General features: G+C 37.5%; 1 protein-coding gene across 3 annotated transcripts; it reads left to right on the top strand.

Moving 5' to 3' along the window:
• Positions 1–2,288: 2,288 nt before the first annotated feature.
• LOC132303334 (uncharacterized) lies at positions 2,289–17,054 on the top strand. Of its 3 annotated transcripts, none has more exons than XM_059800552.1 (6): positions 2,289–2,826; positions 2,935–4,432; positions 6,880–7,064; positions 7,160–7,330; positions 9,957–10,409; positions 16,405–17,054. In XM_059800552.1, the coding sequence occupies exons 2-6, from the start codon at positions 2,950–2,952 to the stop codon at positions 16,843–16,845; spliced, it is 2,733 nt and encodes a 910-aa protein (XP_059656535.1). In that variant the 5' UTR covers positions 2,289–2,826; positions 2,935–2,949; the 3' UTR covers positions 16,846–17,054. The 3 variants fall into 3 exon arrangements, with proteins under 3 accessions (XP_059656535.1, XP_059656536.1, XP_059656537.1); XM_059800553.1 differs by having other exon boundaries at positions 2,911–4,432; XM_059800554.1 differs by having other exon boundaries at positions 2,289–2,830.
• Positions 17,055–17,893: the final 839 nt, after the last annotated feature.

Raw genomic sequence — 17,893 nt, 5'->3', positions numbered from 1 at the left:
TTTTTTTGCTAGGCCGAGAATGAAGAAGTTCAACGATTGGCAGAGATATTGAAGGGGTATGAATTAGCATCCGGACAAGCTATTAATATGGATAAATCAGCATTATTTTTCAGCAAGAACACTCCTCTTTCAGATAGAGATTCTATCCGCACAATTCTTGGACTCTCCAGAGAAGGTATGAACGAAAAATATTTAGGTCTTCCATCAGTTGTGGGAAGATCTAAATCTGAAGTTTTTGCCTACATTGAAAGGAAGATTTCTTCTAAAGTTAAAGGGTGGTAAGGAGAATTTTTATCGACTGGAGGGAAGGAAACAATGGTGAAAAGTGTACTTCAGGCTATTCCAGCTTGTACGATGTCATGCTTCAAGGTGTCTTACAAAATATGTAACACGCTGAAGAGGAATATTTCCCAGTTTTGGTGGAGTGGCAATCTGGAGAAACAAAAGATTCATTAGGCTAGCTGGAAGAAATTAACAGAGAATAAAGCAGATGGGGGGTTGGGATTTAAAGACATGGAAGCTTTCAATACAGCTTTGTTAGCAAAACAAGCATGGAGTCTCCAAGTGGAACGGAAAAGTTTGTTTTTTCAAGTTTATAAAAGTAGATATTTCCCTCATTGTGATTTTCTCAGAGCTAAAAAAGGTTCAAATTCTTCATGGGCCTGGCAAAGTTTTCTCTCAGCCAAAAAAGTGATTGAGAATGGGCTGGTATGGAAGATTGTAAATGGTCAGAATGTTAGAATTTCGGAGGACAGGTGGATTCCAGATAAAAACAATTCTACTCTTTCTACTCTAGAACCTTCTAATTCTAGCATTTACAGAGTAGTTGATTTGGTGGATCAACATACAGGAGGATGGAATGAGTTTCTGATTAAACAAATTTTTAAAGAAGAAGATTGGAAAAGAATTTTACAGATCCAATTACGGGTTACCGAAGGAGTGGATAAACAATGGTGGCTTTTTTCAACAAATGGCTCTTTTAGTATAAAATATGCATATCAGGTTGCACTTAAGTTAAAAAGAGGTGGGATGCGGCATGCCAACAGAGGTGAATGTGGAACAAGTGGGATAGAAGAACGTCAACAGCAATGGAAACATCTATAGAAGTTGAAGGTTATGCCAAAAATTAAACATTTCCTTTGGCGTTGTTTAAATGAGGATGTGGCTGTACTAGAAAGTTTGGGTCGGAGGAAGATGATGGTTGATATTATATGTAAAGTATGTGATTTGGAACCTGAATCAGTTAGTCATCTTCTCCATAGGTGTCCACGAGCCAAGTTGGTTTGGAAGCTTTCTACGCTTAGATTAGATGGGGAGGAAGTTGGCCATGGATAGTGGGATAGATGGTGGAGATCAAAAATGGAGAATTGGTCGGGCTTAAGTAAGGAGCACTTGATGAAGAGTATGGTTGCTTTTCTTTATTGGCAGATTTGGAAGGCGCATAATGCTTGGGTGGCAAAAATGGTGGGATGCAATGGAGATAGTTAGAATTGGAGAAGCTCACTGTTTTGAATTTTTAAATTGCAATGTTGCTCCTTTTGCTACAATGAGATCACACTGTTCAGGGCAAAACAGTTATGGGAATCCTGTTAGGTGGCAAGCTCCTCCAGTGGACACGATTAAAGTTAATACTGATGCATCATTTTGCAAAGTATTATGTGAGGCTGGAGGTGGAATGGTTCTGCGTGATCATAGGGGAAATGTGTTGCGATTGACGTATTTTTTCTTTCAAAGAGTTTCAGATCCGTTAGTGGCTGAAGGCTTGGTGTTTCGAAAGGTTATGGACTAGGTTATTCGATGGGGTTATAGTCGTATTGTGTTTGAGATTGATGCAGAGGTCATCGTCAAGGCTGCGATGTTGGATGGGTTTTCCTCTCTTTTACTTATCCCTCTAGTAGAAGATATCCGTGAATGGCTTCATCATCACCCCGATTTTGATTTGGTGTATACGCCTAAAGCAGGGAATGAGGTTGCACATGCAGTTGCTGCTTATGCTTTACAAGAGAAAAATACCTGTATGAGATGATAATTTCTCAGAATTTGTTTTGCATAAAGCTAGTTTGGATGTAATTTCTGATTCTAATCAATAAATATGTTTTCTTGCTTGTGAAAAAAAAAAATTAAAAATTAAAAATTAAAAATTGAAAATTAAAAATTAAAAGTTATCAATAAAAAATAGAAAAAAAAAAAAAAAAGAATTCGAGAATAATATTTATATGACAAATTTATAAAAAACATGAAAGAATTATTGATAAATTATATAAACTTCTCACAAATAGAATGCAGAAACAATTATTTCAGCCTCTCCAATCGCCTCATCTCAAAATTTATAGGCCCATGGATGACGGGCCACAAGAAAAAAAAAAAAAAAATGCAGCCTCCCAATCGCCTCCATCTCTATTCTCGTTCTCAACTCTGAAATTGCCCTCTCTCTCTCTCTCTCTCTCTGCAACTGCAAACTACAAAATCTACAAGAATCTGAAGTTCAAAACCCGCCTCCATCTCTAATCTCGTTCTCAACTCTGAACTTGCCCTCTCTCTCTCTGTGCAACTCTGCAACTGCAAACTACAAAATCTACAAGAATCAGAAGTTCAAAACCCTTATATTTCAGTTTATCTATCTGTCTGCAAGAATCAAAAGTTCAAAACCTATTACCTATATCAAAACCCATATCGGCATATATTTCAGATTGTTCAAAAAATCAAAACCCATATCTTTCAGTTTCCATCGCCCGCTGTTCCAGTTCGGGTTCGCCGTTCGCAAGCTTCAACCGCCGTCTCTCAACTCTCGAGCTTGCCCGCCTCTCTCTCTGCAACTGCTAACTTGTATGTATGGGTTTTGTTTTAATTTTTTTTTTTCTAAATCAACTAATCAAGCTCTGATTTCTTGTTTTGCAAACTAAAATCAAGTGTAATCTTGATTTTGTGTAATAGGGTTTTAAAGTCGCCATGTCAATAATACCACAAGAGCTCTACCCAAGTCAAGACGACCTCCTCTACGAAGAAGAGCTCCTCCGAAATCCATTCAGCTTGAAACTATGGTGGCGCTACCTAATTGCTCGAACCGACGCAAATTTCAAGAAACGTCGCACGATCTACGAGCGAGCCCTCAAAGCCCTCCCTGGAAGCTACAAGCTCTGGTACGCTTATCTCCGCGAACGCCTCGAACTCGTTCGCAACCTACCCATCACACACTCACAGTATCAAACACTCAACAACACCTTTGAAAGAGCTCTGGTCACAATGCACAAGATGCCTCGCATTTGGATCATGTATTTACAAACCCAAACCCATCAGAAGTTCGTCACTCGCACTCGCCGCACTTTCGATCGTGCTCTGTGTGCGCGGCCTGTGACCCAACACGATCGAATTTGGGAACCGTATTTAGTATTTGTCAGCCAAAAGGGTGTCCCAATCGAGACCTCACTTAGGGTTTACCGAAGATATTTGAAATATGATCCATCACATATTGAAGATTTCATAGAATTTTTGGTGAATTCGTGTCTTTGGCAAGAGGCGTCTGAGAGATTAGCTGGGGTTTTGAATGATGACCGGTTTTATTCCATAAAAGGAAAAACGAAACACAGGTTGTGGCTTGAGCTTTGTGATTTGCTCACTCAGCATGCCAAGGAAGTCTCAGGCTTGAATGTGGATGCCATAATTCGCGGAGGAATTAAGAAGTTCACGGATGAGGTTGGGCGGCTTTGGACTTCACTTGCAGATTACTATATTAGGAGGAACTTGGTAGAGAAGGCAAGGGATATATTGGAGGAAGGCATGACTACAGTGGTTACAGTAAGGGATTTTAGTGTGATTTTTGATGCATACTCACAGTTTGAAGAGAGTATGCTTGCTTTGAAGATGGATGAAATGAGTGAGAGTGAGGAGGACAATGATGGTGAAAAAAGTTCTGTTGAGGATGACGATGAAGATGACCGTTTCAATGTGCCCAAGCTTGAAGAGAAGCTTAAAAGATTCTGGTTGTGTGATGACAAAGATGTCGACTTGAGGTTGGCAAGATTGGAACATCTCATGAATAGGAGGCCAGAACTGGCTAATAGTGTCCTTCTTCGACAAAACCCACATAATGTGGAACAGTGGCACCGGCGAGTAAAGCTTTTCGAGGGTAATCCTACAAGGCAAATTCTGACCTACACCGAGGCAGTGAGGACTGTTGATCCCATGAAAGCTGTGGGGAAGCCTCATACTCTGTGGGTTTCTTTTGCTAAGTTATATGAAAGCCACAAAGATATTGTCAATGCAAGAGTTATTTTTGATAAGGCTGTACAAGTCAACTACAAAACGGTGGATAATCTGGCTAGTATTTGGTGTGAATGGGCAGAGATAGAACTGAAGCACAAGAATTTTAAGGGGGCACTGGAGCTTATGAGACGAGCCACGGCAGAGCCATCAGTAGAGGTCAAAAGGAGAGGTAATTATTTCCTTGTTAAGTTGTGCTATATTAGAGTTACTTGTCATTCTCCTAACTGAGGAAGCATGATAAATTTGTTTTTTCGACTATAGTGCACTAAATTTGGTTTGAATGTATTATTATTATTGTTGTTATTATATATATATATATATATTATATTCCTAATTGATGTTGATTTTATTGCAAAGGATAATCAATGAAATACACGGCTATAAGAGAAGGCATACCTTCTCAGTACAAAGTCTCTACTAATGAGAATATCGACTTCCAATAGCATTGGAAGAGAAAAAGAGAAAAAAACCGACTTAAAATTAAAGATGCTACAATGTAGCATAAATGTCATTTAGGGTACATCACATGATGTCCGTGGCCTCCTACAAAGCCTGCTTTGCAACAATCTTTTCCAATGCTATTGCAAGTCGATATTCTCATTAGTAAAAGAGAAAAAAACCGACTTAAAATTAAAGATGCTACAATGTAGCATAAATGTCATTTAGGGTACATCCCATGATGTCCGTGGCCTCCTACAAAGCCTGCTTTGCAACAATCTCTGGAGGATTGGAACCATTATCATGAGCTCTAGAATTCCTTTCCTTCCAAATATGCCACACAAAAGATGTAAACAGCTTGCTACCTTACTGTTGAAAGAATCATTATGGAATTTAGAGATAGCCCAGGCCATAAGGTGAGATGAGGTGTTAACAGTAGGCATCTCCCAATGCATGAACTCACAAATCCAAAACCACATCTGTTTAGAGAAGGGACAGTGTATAAACAGATGATTATTTGAGTCTTCAGGTCCACAACACAAGTGGCATATTGCTGCTACTGGTAGACCAAGGCCTATAAACGAGAATTTCGAAGTGAATGAACTTTCACCTTTCTATACAGAATTAGAAGTATAGTCCATGGGATAAGGGGATATGTTCACAACTTTTACTTACCCTTTACATGAAATCAATTCCTTGTTTGTTGGCATTACTGCCCTCAAATAATATTCATTATCTTCAAAACAAATTTCATCCTCTTTTCAATTTTCAAAATCCTTTTTGCAAGCTTAATCTTTCCGCTTTGTGGACCTCTATTCAACTGATTTTCCTTGTTCCTTGTTGTTCGTGACAATTTTATTGGGCCTGCAGGGAAGAAGTTCTGTTCTTGGCTACTTATATATAATTGTATATTCACAAGTGTATATACATAATGTATTTGAATATGTAACTATGAACTTATACACCTGTATTTATCTAAGTAAAGACATGCATGGATGCTTTCTTTATCAGTTTATGGATTTGTGTAGAATTGAAATATATGCTAAGTTGTTAACATAACTAGTCTTCTACTGATGTTTGAATTTTTCTGTTTAGATGGGAATATGGGATTTTATTAATGAAATAATGCTGTGTCAATGAACTACTGAATTACATTTCACACCTGTGCTCGGGCACCTTGTAGGTATCAACTATGTCAAATGAACAAATTCTTATATAATAGGTTACGGTCCTCGCGAACAGGTTGCTTGTCTTTTACAGTTTATTGTAATTTGATTTCATCCAAGTTTATCGCTATATTCTCATCCAATATCACTATTCTCTTCCTGAGTTTTATGTATTATAGTCCGTTACAACAAACCTCTTCCTTTTCGTTTTTTTTTTTTTTTTTCCTTCTTTTTAAATTTTGTGGGATTCTATCCGTGTATATCCAAGGGTTTATGGATGTCTGATTGACAGGGAATAGTCCATTATTTTTCTCTTACCTTATAAATTATAAGGAGTAAGGACGTTGCATGAATTTTTCATTATATTTTACATGGCATTCGAATATATTAATTGCAAAATTAGGGGTTTTGCTAAAGCAGTGGCTGGGGCACATAAATGACGCTCCAGATATTGTGGTGTTGGAGATATCATTTGTACATAGATTTGAAAAGAGTTCCATTCTATTGTATTTAAATCAAGTTATTTCATACCATGAGTATTTTAAATCTTATTGTTGGATATTAGTAGATGACATCATTCGCATTTATAGTCATCATGTGTAGTGGCTCTATTTTTATTTCTTCTTTCTTTTTTCATTTTACCAGCATGTCCATTTTAAGTTGGCCAATGTGCTTCTAGGAAACTGTATACGTGCCTTCAACTACTATTAAAAACAGATATTTGGTTTTATTGGCACCTCTATATGGCCACCTTTTGGTTTTTGACATAGATGTATTTTATATCAAATATGAGGGAGACTAATTGTTTAGCAAATTATGATTTCAGATTATGAATTTATTTGTTAGTATTGAAGTTACCTCATTGGAAACTTTAAGGGAAAAGAAAGCAATTAACCACACCTTTTCTATTTGGTTAGAAGTTTCATTTTTAAAAAGTTGGATCTTATTTGATATGGCATTTATGAAACCATAACTAACCTTTGGATCTTTGGTCTATCTTTTTACACAACAGTGGCTGCTGATGGCAATGAACCAGTGCAGATAAAGCTGCACAGGTCCTTGAGGCTTTGGACATTCTATGTTGATTTGGAGGAAAGCCTTGGTAATTTGGAGTCAACTCGAGCAGTTTATGAGCGGATATTGGATCTAAGAATAGCCACACCACAAATTATAATTAATTATGCTATGCTTTTGGAGGTAAAGACATAGCTTTCACTGTCTTGCTATTGTCTCTCTGAGTCTCTGGTTTATGTGGGTTGAGAACTAATGTTTCATTATTTTGATATTTCTAGGAACATAAATACTTTGAGGATGCCTTCAAGGTATATGAACGAGGCGTCAAGATTTTTAAATATCCGCATGTAAAGGACATATGGGTCACATATCTTTCCAAGTTTGTCAAAAGATATGGGAAATCAAAATTGGAACGCGCGAGGGAGTTGTTTGAGCATGCTGTTGAAATGGTATGTACTACTTAGATTATTGTTGCTGTTTTTATTATTGTTATTATTATTATTGGGTAGGTAAGACACACACACACACACACATAACTATCCCTCACGAGGACTTGAACCCTCAACCTTCCATTTGGAAAGCAAAGGAGATGCTAATAGAGCTCTCTTGGTGGTGTACTTTTCAGATTACCATCCTTCTTGATCCTTTTGATTGTAATCAATGTTACCTTGGTGTTTTGACCTCCTCTCCATTTTATTAGCTGCTTATAAAGTCTGCAATCTGCTTTATTGAGCTGAGATTAAATTGAATATAATTTGTGGCCACACCATTCGTTTGGAAAAAAGACAAGGATGATGATGATGACAACACATGAGATTGTATTGGAACTTCAAACACAATATATATATATATACACACATATACATACATATGTTGAAACTTAAAACATCGTCCATTGAGAACTTTAAGTCAATGACTGCGTAAAATGATTCACAATTTTGAACTCTATGTATTTTGTAACGTCTTTGTTTTTTTTTTTTTGTAAGTAATAAATTACTCCCTCCATCCCAAAATATTTGTCCATCTTTTCATTTTGGGATGTCCCAAAAAACATGTCCTATTTCAAAATTGAATGTACTATTTTTTATAACATTCCCAAATTATCCTTTTAACTAAATAACTACACTAGTTACGGAGCACTATTTTGTCTTTTAGTAAGGGCATATTTGAAACTTCACTTTTATCAATACAATAAAAAACTATTAGAACTCCACTACTATAAAAAGTTGATTTCCCATGCAGGACATGTATTTTGGGACAGAGGTTGTATATTACTAAGAGTCACATATGAGGACACATACCCGTGTACATGTGCCACTTACAAAGCAAACACCAATACATAAAGACGATCCAAACCCCTATGTATTCACGAAAGAATCCATTTTTTTTTTTTCATAAAATGAAAAACAGTTATTGAAGATTGATTCACTAACAAATTTCTCAAAATATTAAACTATGACAAAATCTTTAACTCCACTTACTCCATATTGAGGCCTTCTTTCTTCTTTACTGTTCCTCTGCTCTACTGAAGAACAAGTCAGCACATATCTAGGATGAACTGGAGAAATATCAAAGTAAGGACAAAGCCAAAGTCTGCATATCCCTTGTCACGTTACAGGAAGAGAAGATCTGCCGACTTGCCTGATTCTTTGCACATATACAAGCAATTCATGGATGCTTTCCCTTCATTTTCAAGTTGCCAATTGTTAGGATCTTATATGAGCTGCCAGCCACGCAAAGAATCCCAGGTTTGATGGATTAGATGCCCAAATGCCTTACCAAGGAAAACAAGTATCCAAGTCCCCAATTAATATTATTATTTGGATCTACTGTTTCTTTCACGAGGTCCCCATTTCACCTCATCCTTCCTTTTCCTTGAACAGTTGTCGATTGTTAGTTATGAACAGAAGAATCACCACCTTAATCTCCAAATAACACATTTTCCTCCATCCAAATCCATTTCTTCTTTCATGAAGCTATAGCATTTTTACCAATTATTCTCTGGTTAGAAATACTTTGGTAAGGCCATATCCTCCCTAGACTAGGTTTGAACTTAAATGAGCAAGTGAGGATCATTTAAGATGTTCTGCAGATGATTTAACGAAGAGTTTGACACAACCTTCATTACATGTGTGGCTGTTTCTTATGTTCTCCTTGGTTGCTTGCCTAATTAGTCTACCTGAATTATTCTCCTGGTAACATGATTTGAGTAGTTCATTATTAACTAATCAGTAATGGCACGCAATTTATAAAATTGTTCTCAGTGCTGAAATCCTTAAAGATCCATAGCTTGAGGAATCTTGAGGGGTCAAGGAGTCTTCACATGTAGTCCCCAAAATAAAAAATTGTCTTTTCATCTATTGACAGCCATTTTAGTTTTAAACCGTCAGATGAGCTAGCTCAGCAAGGTTGAGGAGCCAAAATTGCAAAAGTAATCTAAAAGTAGTGGCATAACAAGAGAATTATCATTAATAAGCTAATTCTATGGGAATAACAAGGAATGCTGTAGCATCACTAAACGATTGCAGAAACAATATTATCTCAAATGCTGTAAACCAGTTTTATTGTGCGTCTTTCAGAACTTGATTATTTATTTTTGCTCGGTGTTACTGATTTAAAAAAAAAAAAAATTACTCACTTCTCTAACTGATCACAGTCCTCTTGGCTTCCTAATCTTTTCATTTCTTCTGAGGAAGAAATTGATCTTTTTGGTCAAGGTCAATAGATATTTTCTGCAATCTGTGGTTTTTTTTTTTTTTCCCCATAATTCAACTTTATTAACCAGAAAAAAGGAATATACAAAAAAGTTTGAAAGGCCCAGAGGCCAACAAAGCCAAAAGCTAACCCAAAAACTAGCCCATCCCAAAAGAATCCGTGGTTTTTGTTGAGTGATTGTTATTCTGTTTTTTTGTTTTTTTTTTTAAAAAAAACATTGATAAGTGTGTTTTTGAGTTGAATGATGGTTATATATGTGTGCGTGCGTGTGTGTGTGTGTGTATATTTGGCAAGTATGGTAAATTAAACACTTTACTTTCTTTACTTAATATCGTCTTTACTCTACTTATTGTCTATCAGGCCCCTGCTGAAGCTGTGAAGCCGTTGTACCTACAATATGCTAAACTAGAGGAGGACTACGGTCTAGCAAAGCGAGCCATGAAGGTTTATGATCAAGCTACAAAGGCTGTCCCAGCCACTGAAAAGTTAAGCATGTATGAGATTTACATAGCTCGTGCTGCTGAGATTTTCGGGGTTCCAAAAACAAGGGAGATATATGAGCAAGCCATAGAATCTGGTCTTCCTGAGAAAGATGTGAAGACCATGTGCATGAGATATGCTGAGCTGGAAAAGAGCCTTGGAGAAATTGATCGTGCTCGTGCAGTATATGTATATGCATCTCAGTTTGCAGATCCACGATCTGATCCTGATATCTGGAACAAATGGCACGAGTTTGAGGTGCAGCATGGAAATGAAGACACCTTCCGTGAAATGCTTCGAATTAAACGGAGTGTTTCTGCGAGCTATAGCCAGGTATTATCACTTTTTTTCTTCTTCAAATTATTCTTTCTGATCAAGTTGATTCTATTTATCATGCCCATATTTGACTTCACTTGGGAATTTTGATAGTGTAGCAGTTTTCCTGTGTGTATGAGCGTTGATACTTTTTTCTGCCTTCATTTACTTCATAACATATAGGAAACTGCCCCAAGGTTTTTCATAGCAGTATTGAGCTTTATTTTCTTTGGATAAGTAAAGTATTATGAAAGGGCCTCAAAAGGGGAGCACATCCCCAAAAAACTACACATGGACCAAATGGGCCCCCTCACCACTCAACGTATCCACAAAATCCACCAACTCCTCCGTAGATTTACAATTTCTCCCTGGAAGCCAAAAGCCAAAAAAAAAAAAAAAGTACTAAGAATAGAGAACTGAAGCATCCCAATGGGAGTTTCCTCTCCCACAAGGATCACCATAGCACCACATAGTATTATTGAGTTTTATGATATTGTATATAGTTTCCCCCTTTTCGAACAAAAAAAGGAAGAAAAAGAAAAATAAGTGTTACGTAAGCATGAATGAATTTTTTTTAGTACTTCAGATTTTATTTATTAGTTCAATATTTAAAACAAAGCAAGGAAAAAAAGAGTTTAAAGAATACAATAAAGATGTGTAAGATGGATGTGTGACTCTAGTTAGAACGACCGTGGAAAAACAATTAAATTTTCAATTATTGCAGGCTTACATCAAAGGTCAACATTAAGTCATATCTTTTTGCCTTAGTTATAAATGAACTGGCAAGACACATTCATAATGAGATTTCAATGCGTCTTATTTGCTGTTTATATTATTTTAATTGATGAAACTAGACAAGTACTCCAGAATCACACCACCATCAAGTACAAGGAGAATAACTCTTTCTCCAGTGGACAGATCGTCCACCTCCACGTCTCTGAAACCACCGCACATATCACCTATGGCTTCGAACAGCTTCTGGCACCATAAATGTAGAGGAAGCCCATACAACACACTCTTCTTCTCCTATTCCTTAACCTTACCGTCGAGCAGCCAACCAATATTTATTTATGGGATAGAATGTTGGGTAGTTAAAAGTCAACATGTGTATAAAGTGAGTGGCAGAAATACGAATGTTGACATGGATGTGTGACAATACAAGAAAATATAATTAGAAATGAATATTGTTTGGGCTATAAAAATTTCAGTTCCAACGGGCGTGTCAGGAACTGCAAAAGTTCCAAGTGAGAGTCGTCCAAACTATATTCCAAATGGAAATGGAATGAATGCGGCAATTGGATGAGGTTTGGAATGATGACCCCCAAGGTTCTTTTTGCCTTTGATAAAGGACTTGGGCTGAAGAGTAAAGAGAATTGAAGTGGAGGACTGAAAGTAAAGGAATTGAAGAACAATTAATGAAAATAAAGTATTGAAAGTTCAGGACTTGAATTAAACATAATTAAAGTACATTGCTGGAATGTATAGATAATTGGAATTGAATGAAAATTGAAGTGTTGTTTGAGTTGTATGTTGAGAAGGGTTGAATACAAGGCCGGTAAGAATTCTTTGTCCTATTTATAAAGTTCTCTAATGGCAGTTATTGCAGGTAGTTCCAACAGTAGCTGTGATGCTTCCAAGTGGAACGTCCGATTTGTGCCGAGTGTCCCAGGTCTCCCTTAGTCTTCTCATAATGAGTAGAAATATATAAAAAGAAGAGAAATGAGAGAATTGCGTAAAGGCTTGAATGATATGAATTACTCATTTACAGCTCTAATATTTATAGATAAAATGAGCACATGTTCATATTACAAGAAAGGAAACTAAATCAAATCAAAATCAAATCACAACTTATTTTAAAGCATATTTTATGGCATGGTCAAATCTCTGCTATTATGGTAAGTCATACCATAAATCGTGGTATCATATATGCTAACACTCCCCCTCAAGTTGGTGCGTGGATATCTAAAACGCCCAACTTGGACAATGCATTCTCAAACACAATCTTACTGACGCCCTTTGTAAGAATGTCTGCAAGTTGCTGAGAGCTTGTGACAAATGGAGTGCAAATTTGACCAGAGATGATCTTTTCTCGAATGAAGTGACGGTCCACCTCTATATGCTTAGTCCTGTCATGCTGAACGGGATTTGCTGCTATGCTAATGGCAGACTTGTTGTCGCAGTAGAGTGAGAATGAAAGCGACACTGGAAGGCACAAGTCTGTCATCAAGGTTTTCAGCCAAAGCAACTCACCTACCCCAAGAGCCATAGTCCTATACTCTGCCTCCGCATTAGATCGAGAGACGTCATCCTGCTTCTTACTGCGCCAAGTAACCAAGTTACCACCAATAGTGGTACAATAACCTGAAGTAGACCTCCTATCTGAAATTGATCTTGCATAATCAGCATCTGTCCAAGCCTCAACATGTAAGTGACCATGATTGGCAAACAAAATACCATGGCTTGGACACCCTTTTAAGTAGCGAAGGATCCGAATAGCTACATCAAGGTGAGGGGCACGAGGAGAGTGCATGAATTAACTCACGACACTCACGGCATAAGCAATGTCAGGTCGAGTCATTGATAAATAGATGAGCTTCCCCACAAGTCATTGATACTGACAACTCCTCCCCCTCAGAATCAGCCAACCGATGATTCTGCTCAATTGGAGTATCAGCAGGACGAGCGCCAAGCTGACCAGAAGCAGAAAGCAAGTCAAGAACATACTTGCGTTTAGAGATGAAAATGCCAGTCTTGGAGCGAGCCACCTCAATGCCCAAGAAGTACCGTAGGAGACCAAGATCCTTAATCTCAAACTGACGGCCAAGATAGCTCTTAACCTCATCAATTCCGGTAGTATCATCACCGGTAAGAACAATATCATCGACATACACAATGAGAGCAACTGTTTTACTACCTGAATGACGTAAAAACAAGGTATAATCTGTTGCACTTTGATGGAAACCAAACTTAGCATAGCAGTGCCAAAGCGATCAGACCAAGCTCGAGGAGACTGCTTGAGGCCATACAGAGAACGACGAAGACGACATACCATACCAGAATGAGTAGGAGAACGAAAGCCCGGAGGAGGAACCATGTACACCTCCTCCTGCAAATCACCATTGAGAAAGGCATTCTTGACATCTAACTGAAATAGAGGCTAAGATCGAATTGTAGTAACGGAAAATAAAACTCGGATGGTATTCATCTTGGCAACAGGGGTAAAAGTCTCCTGATAATCTATGCCATAAGTCTGAGCATAACCCTTGGCAACCAATCGGGCCTTGTAATGAGCAACTGACCCATCTGGATTATGCTTAACTGTAAACATAAATAAATGTTATTAGATGCATAATCAAATCTTTGCTATTATGGTAAGTCATACCATAAATCGTGGTATCATATATACAAACATAATGCTTACGTATGTTAGACCATGTTCTCCCACGTTTCTGCTATTTTTTTGCACGACTTTCCATTGGAATTAATGTTTGCCACCAAACTCTTCTATCTTACACCCACGTGTTGCTGTTTCTCTCACTTTACCGCACAACCTTCCACTGGAATAACCGCTTTTCCACTGGAAATCTGCCACGTGTCCCACATAGCAGATACAACTTCCAACTATAGGTAACTGCCTACCTCTTTGCCAGCCACGTGTCCCGCGACTTTCCACCTGCAGATAACTACCTCTTTGGCTGCCACCGTGCCACGTGTTCCCTGACTTTCCAACTACAGGAACTGCTTTCTTCCTTGGCTGCCACGTGTCCTAAGGCGGTTACTTTTAGTAGATGGTTTTCTCATTTCAATGCACGTGTCACTTTATGATTGCATCCTCGTTTGCATATCACCTTTCCATTAGAATCAGCCACGGAAACCTTCATTGGAAAGTGATCAATAGTTCAGTTTCTGGTGTGGCCCCTTTTAATAAGTCACGTGTTCAACTCTGATTGGTTTCTTGCCAAAATCTCTGGAAGAAATCAATTTTCACTGGAAGTCGTAATCAGTCACGACAACCTTCCATTGGAAAGTGGCCAATAATTTATGCTTTAAAGAAATATATTTGAAATGATTGAAGTGGCACTAATTGTTGATAAAATAGAGAAAATTGATTAAGATGGTTTGAACATGCGTGAAGAAGATAGCCTACTACGCCACTTTGTGACATAGTTCATATTGAAAGTAATATTAGGGGAAAGAGTAAATAAAAAGTATAATAGGTGTAATAAGGAAATATATGGTAACACTTGGTTTGGCTAAGAATATGGCCTTAGAGCGGAATAGAAGATAAGATTAATGTATCCAATTCCAAGTAATTGGGAAAATGCTTTGTTGAGTTAAAATGAGTCGATCCTCTTCTTCTTTTTTTTCCCCTTTCTTTCTTTCTTTCTTTCTTTCTTTCTTTCTTTTAATGAGGGTGGGTATCACAACAGTAAGGTTACTCTATTTATTTCGATACGCTTGAATGACCCTTTCTCAAACGTATCGAAATAAGTTCATAACTGTAATGAGAATGTGTATAACCCTATTCCGGTCTGGTCTGGTATGGAATGAACTTATAACCTATATCTGATGATCCGATTTCATGATTATAAGTTCATAACTGTAACGACCCGAAATAGGGGCTATGACAAAATACAATTTCCGAAACCCTCAATCAAAGTCACCCTCATTCACATATATGTATTCCCAAAATCTGATACAACACTTACATTCAATGCATGATTAAATCCTACCTCAATGAACATGGATGAGATGATGGAATGAAAGTGATGAACCTTAATTCCTTCTTTACTCTCCTTTCTCCAGCCTTTCTTTCCTTCTGCCTCTTCTTTTCCATGGTCGGTCCCCTCTGTTAAAGCTCACTGTTTCTTTTTGTTTTGTCCGGAAGCAATATTTTTTCTTTCTTTCAAAATGAAGCATTAGCTATAATTATTTAAGTCATGAGTGACATATGTCGTGTATTGTGAGTTTATGCTGGCAATACCTCATATATACATATATCTACTTTATATGTATCAGGTCAAAGCTTCCAAAGGAAGCTGTTCCTTCAATTCTGTAGTAAAGATAATATCATATGCATCTCTACGTATACGCGTATATGTGTAAAGGGTGAGTGTGTGGAGATCACATGTCAACTTCTCATAATCTTATGTCCATCAAGGTTCCTTCTAAGGCTGCCACCTAAACTTCCACTAAGGAATCTTTTTTTTCTTTTTTTTCGCCAACATCCTCCACTAAATTAATAAGTCACACCAAGAGCTTAATAAAATTAAACTTTTGCCTCACAATTCCAATCTCCCAAGTAATATAAACTAAGTCTCCAATAAAGCTAATATCAATCATTAATTATGATTTAATCCTAATCTATCAATTCGGGTTGTCACAATAACTCTAGCCCATTTCCATTTTAGACGGAACAGATCTACTAATTCTTTGATTCCAGTTGCCATGGGTTCATAATGGGAAATAACCTGTCTATGTGCGTACTGATGTAAACGGGCTCGCTTACCCACTGAAATGCAGCTAATGAAACTATTTTAGTCAAATAAAACTTTCAAATTAAGTCATAAGAAATTTCGGATTCCAAAGGCGATCCTATTACAGGAATAGCTTTCACGCCTTTCCCTTAGAATAGAAAGTCAGTCTGATTACTCCAAGTGGTAAGCAAATCTTACCATGGCAAGTAAAGAGTGGTACTGGCCATCTTCAACCCTATTTTGTCCTAAACATTACCCTCCTTAGATCGTTCTGTAATATTCCAGTGACGAAGGGTTTGGCAACAAGCAAACGGCTTTCTCAATATTTTCTAATTCATTGTTCCTTGATTAGGCCATGTCGGAAAGACTCTATCTTGCCCCTAACCCTGCAGTGGTGGGGGACTCCTCACTGTTTTATTGTTTTTGTGAATGTAATTGAGTTGATTGTTTTGTGACTATTAAGATGTTAGATCCTTATAGTTTGCATTTTTCTTACATATTCTTATTTCAGTTCTAACTAATTCTCCTTCTTCCAGACACACTTCATTCTTCCTGAGTATTTGATGCAAAAGGATGGCAAGCAAAATGTTGACGAAGCGATGGACACATTGAAAAAGGCTGGGGTTCCTGAAGATGAAATGGCTGCTCTAGAGCGGCATTTGGCGCCTTCAGCCAATAATAACAGTAAGCCAACTACTACTGGAGATGGTGGCAGGAAAGTTGGGTTTGTGAGTGCTGGAGTGGAATCTCAGACTGCAGCAAATCAGGAGGATATTGAGCTGCCAGAGGAAAGTGAGTCGGATGATGAAACAGTTGAGATTTCACAAAAAGATGTCCCTGAAGCAGTTTTCGGTGGCTTGGTCCGGAGTAGGGAGGAGGCTGAGGAGGATGGAGAGGGAGATGATACTGCTGATGCCAAGGATGGTGATGGCCCTCTCGGTGCCCTTGAGAGAATTAAAAGGCAGAGACGAGGCTAACAATTATCATGTAAAAACATCTTTGTTCATTTGATGAAACATCACTAAGGGCCTTGTGGCCAAGTGGTATATTCTTTATCTCTCAGTGCAGATGGTGAGATTCAAGTCTCCAAATAAAAAGTGTGCCTGCGGTGTATGTACAGTTTCTAGTCAATGATTCATTGCTTGGAGATTAATCAGGTTATACATGATAATTTATGTTTTGACAAGATTGTCCCTTTTGTTCTTTTCAATAATCTACATACTTGTTACTTACTTTTTTTCTGTCATCGAGTCTATATAATGTTTAGGATAAACATGTATATACAAACAATTGTGATGAGATACATATGTATGCGTGCGCGCGCGCGCAAATTAAACTAAAAGAAATAGTGTCTGTACCTTATCCTCTGGCCGAAAATACGGAGTTTCACCAGACTTAATAACGAATTGGTGCAATCCACGTAGATCTAGAGGTCACTTAGAAATAAATTTAATTAGAAAAGAAACATCAAATTTTTGCAAAGCATCCTTGATGGTTAATTCTTGGGGCCAATTTATGGTTGAGAAGTTATGTGATAAGGGCAATTTTGACAATTGAATGAGGAATATGCACACAATAATATTTGCATAAAATTCATTTTGCTTAATGTAAGGGGCTAGACAACACACACAATTACTGCAATTTAGAGCAATCTTGATGGTGAAATTGATTGATCTCTTAAGTCCACACAATTTAGAGCATTGTGTTCAGTTTTGGAGTGTGGAACTTTATCTAAAAAATTGTTTTAGTTATGAACTTTAACCATGACCATTTCTTCAATATTAATGCTCCATTTAGTTGGAGGGATAGGGCAAATCCAGGAGTGAGCTCTGGTGGGCTTGAGCCCCCCCAAAAAAAAAAAAAAAAAAAAAAAAAATCTAGAGGTAATTTTAGCCCAACCCAAAAAAAAAAATTAAAAAATAAAAAAATAAAAATAGTTGTACTAGCCCACCCTAGAATAGATTAGCCCACTCCATTATGCATTTCCGGATCTGCCCGTGGAGGGATGGGAAAATAGATGGAAGG

Source organism: Cornus florida, unplaced genomic scaffold (assembly GCF_030987335.1).
Source record: "Cornus florida cultivar Cherokee Brave unplaced genomic scaffold, ASM3098733v1 CherokeeBrave_3.0.0_Hap2_Chr04, whole genome shotgun sequence".
NCBI classification, from domain to species: Eukaryota; Viridiplantae; Streptophyta; class Magnoliopsida; order Cornales; family Cornaceae; genus Cornus; species Cornus florida.
Note: the sequence above shows the minus strand (reverse complement) of the source record. Positions and strands in the feature narration are given on the sequence as shown.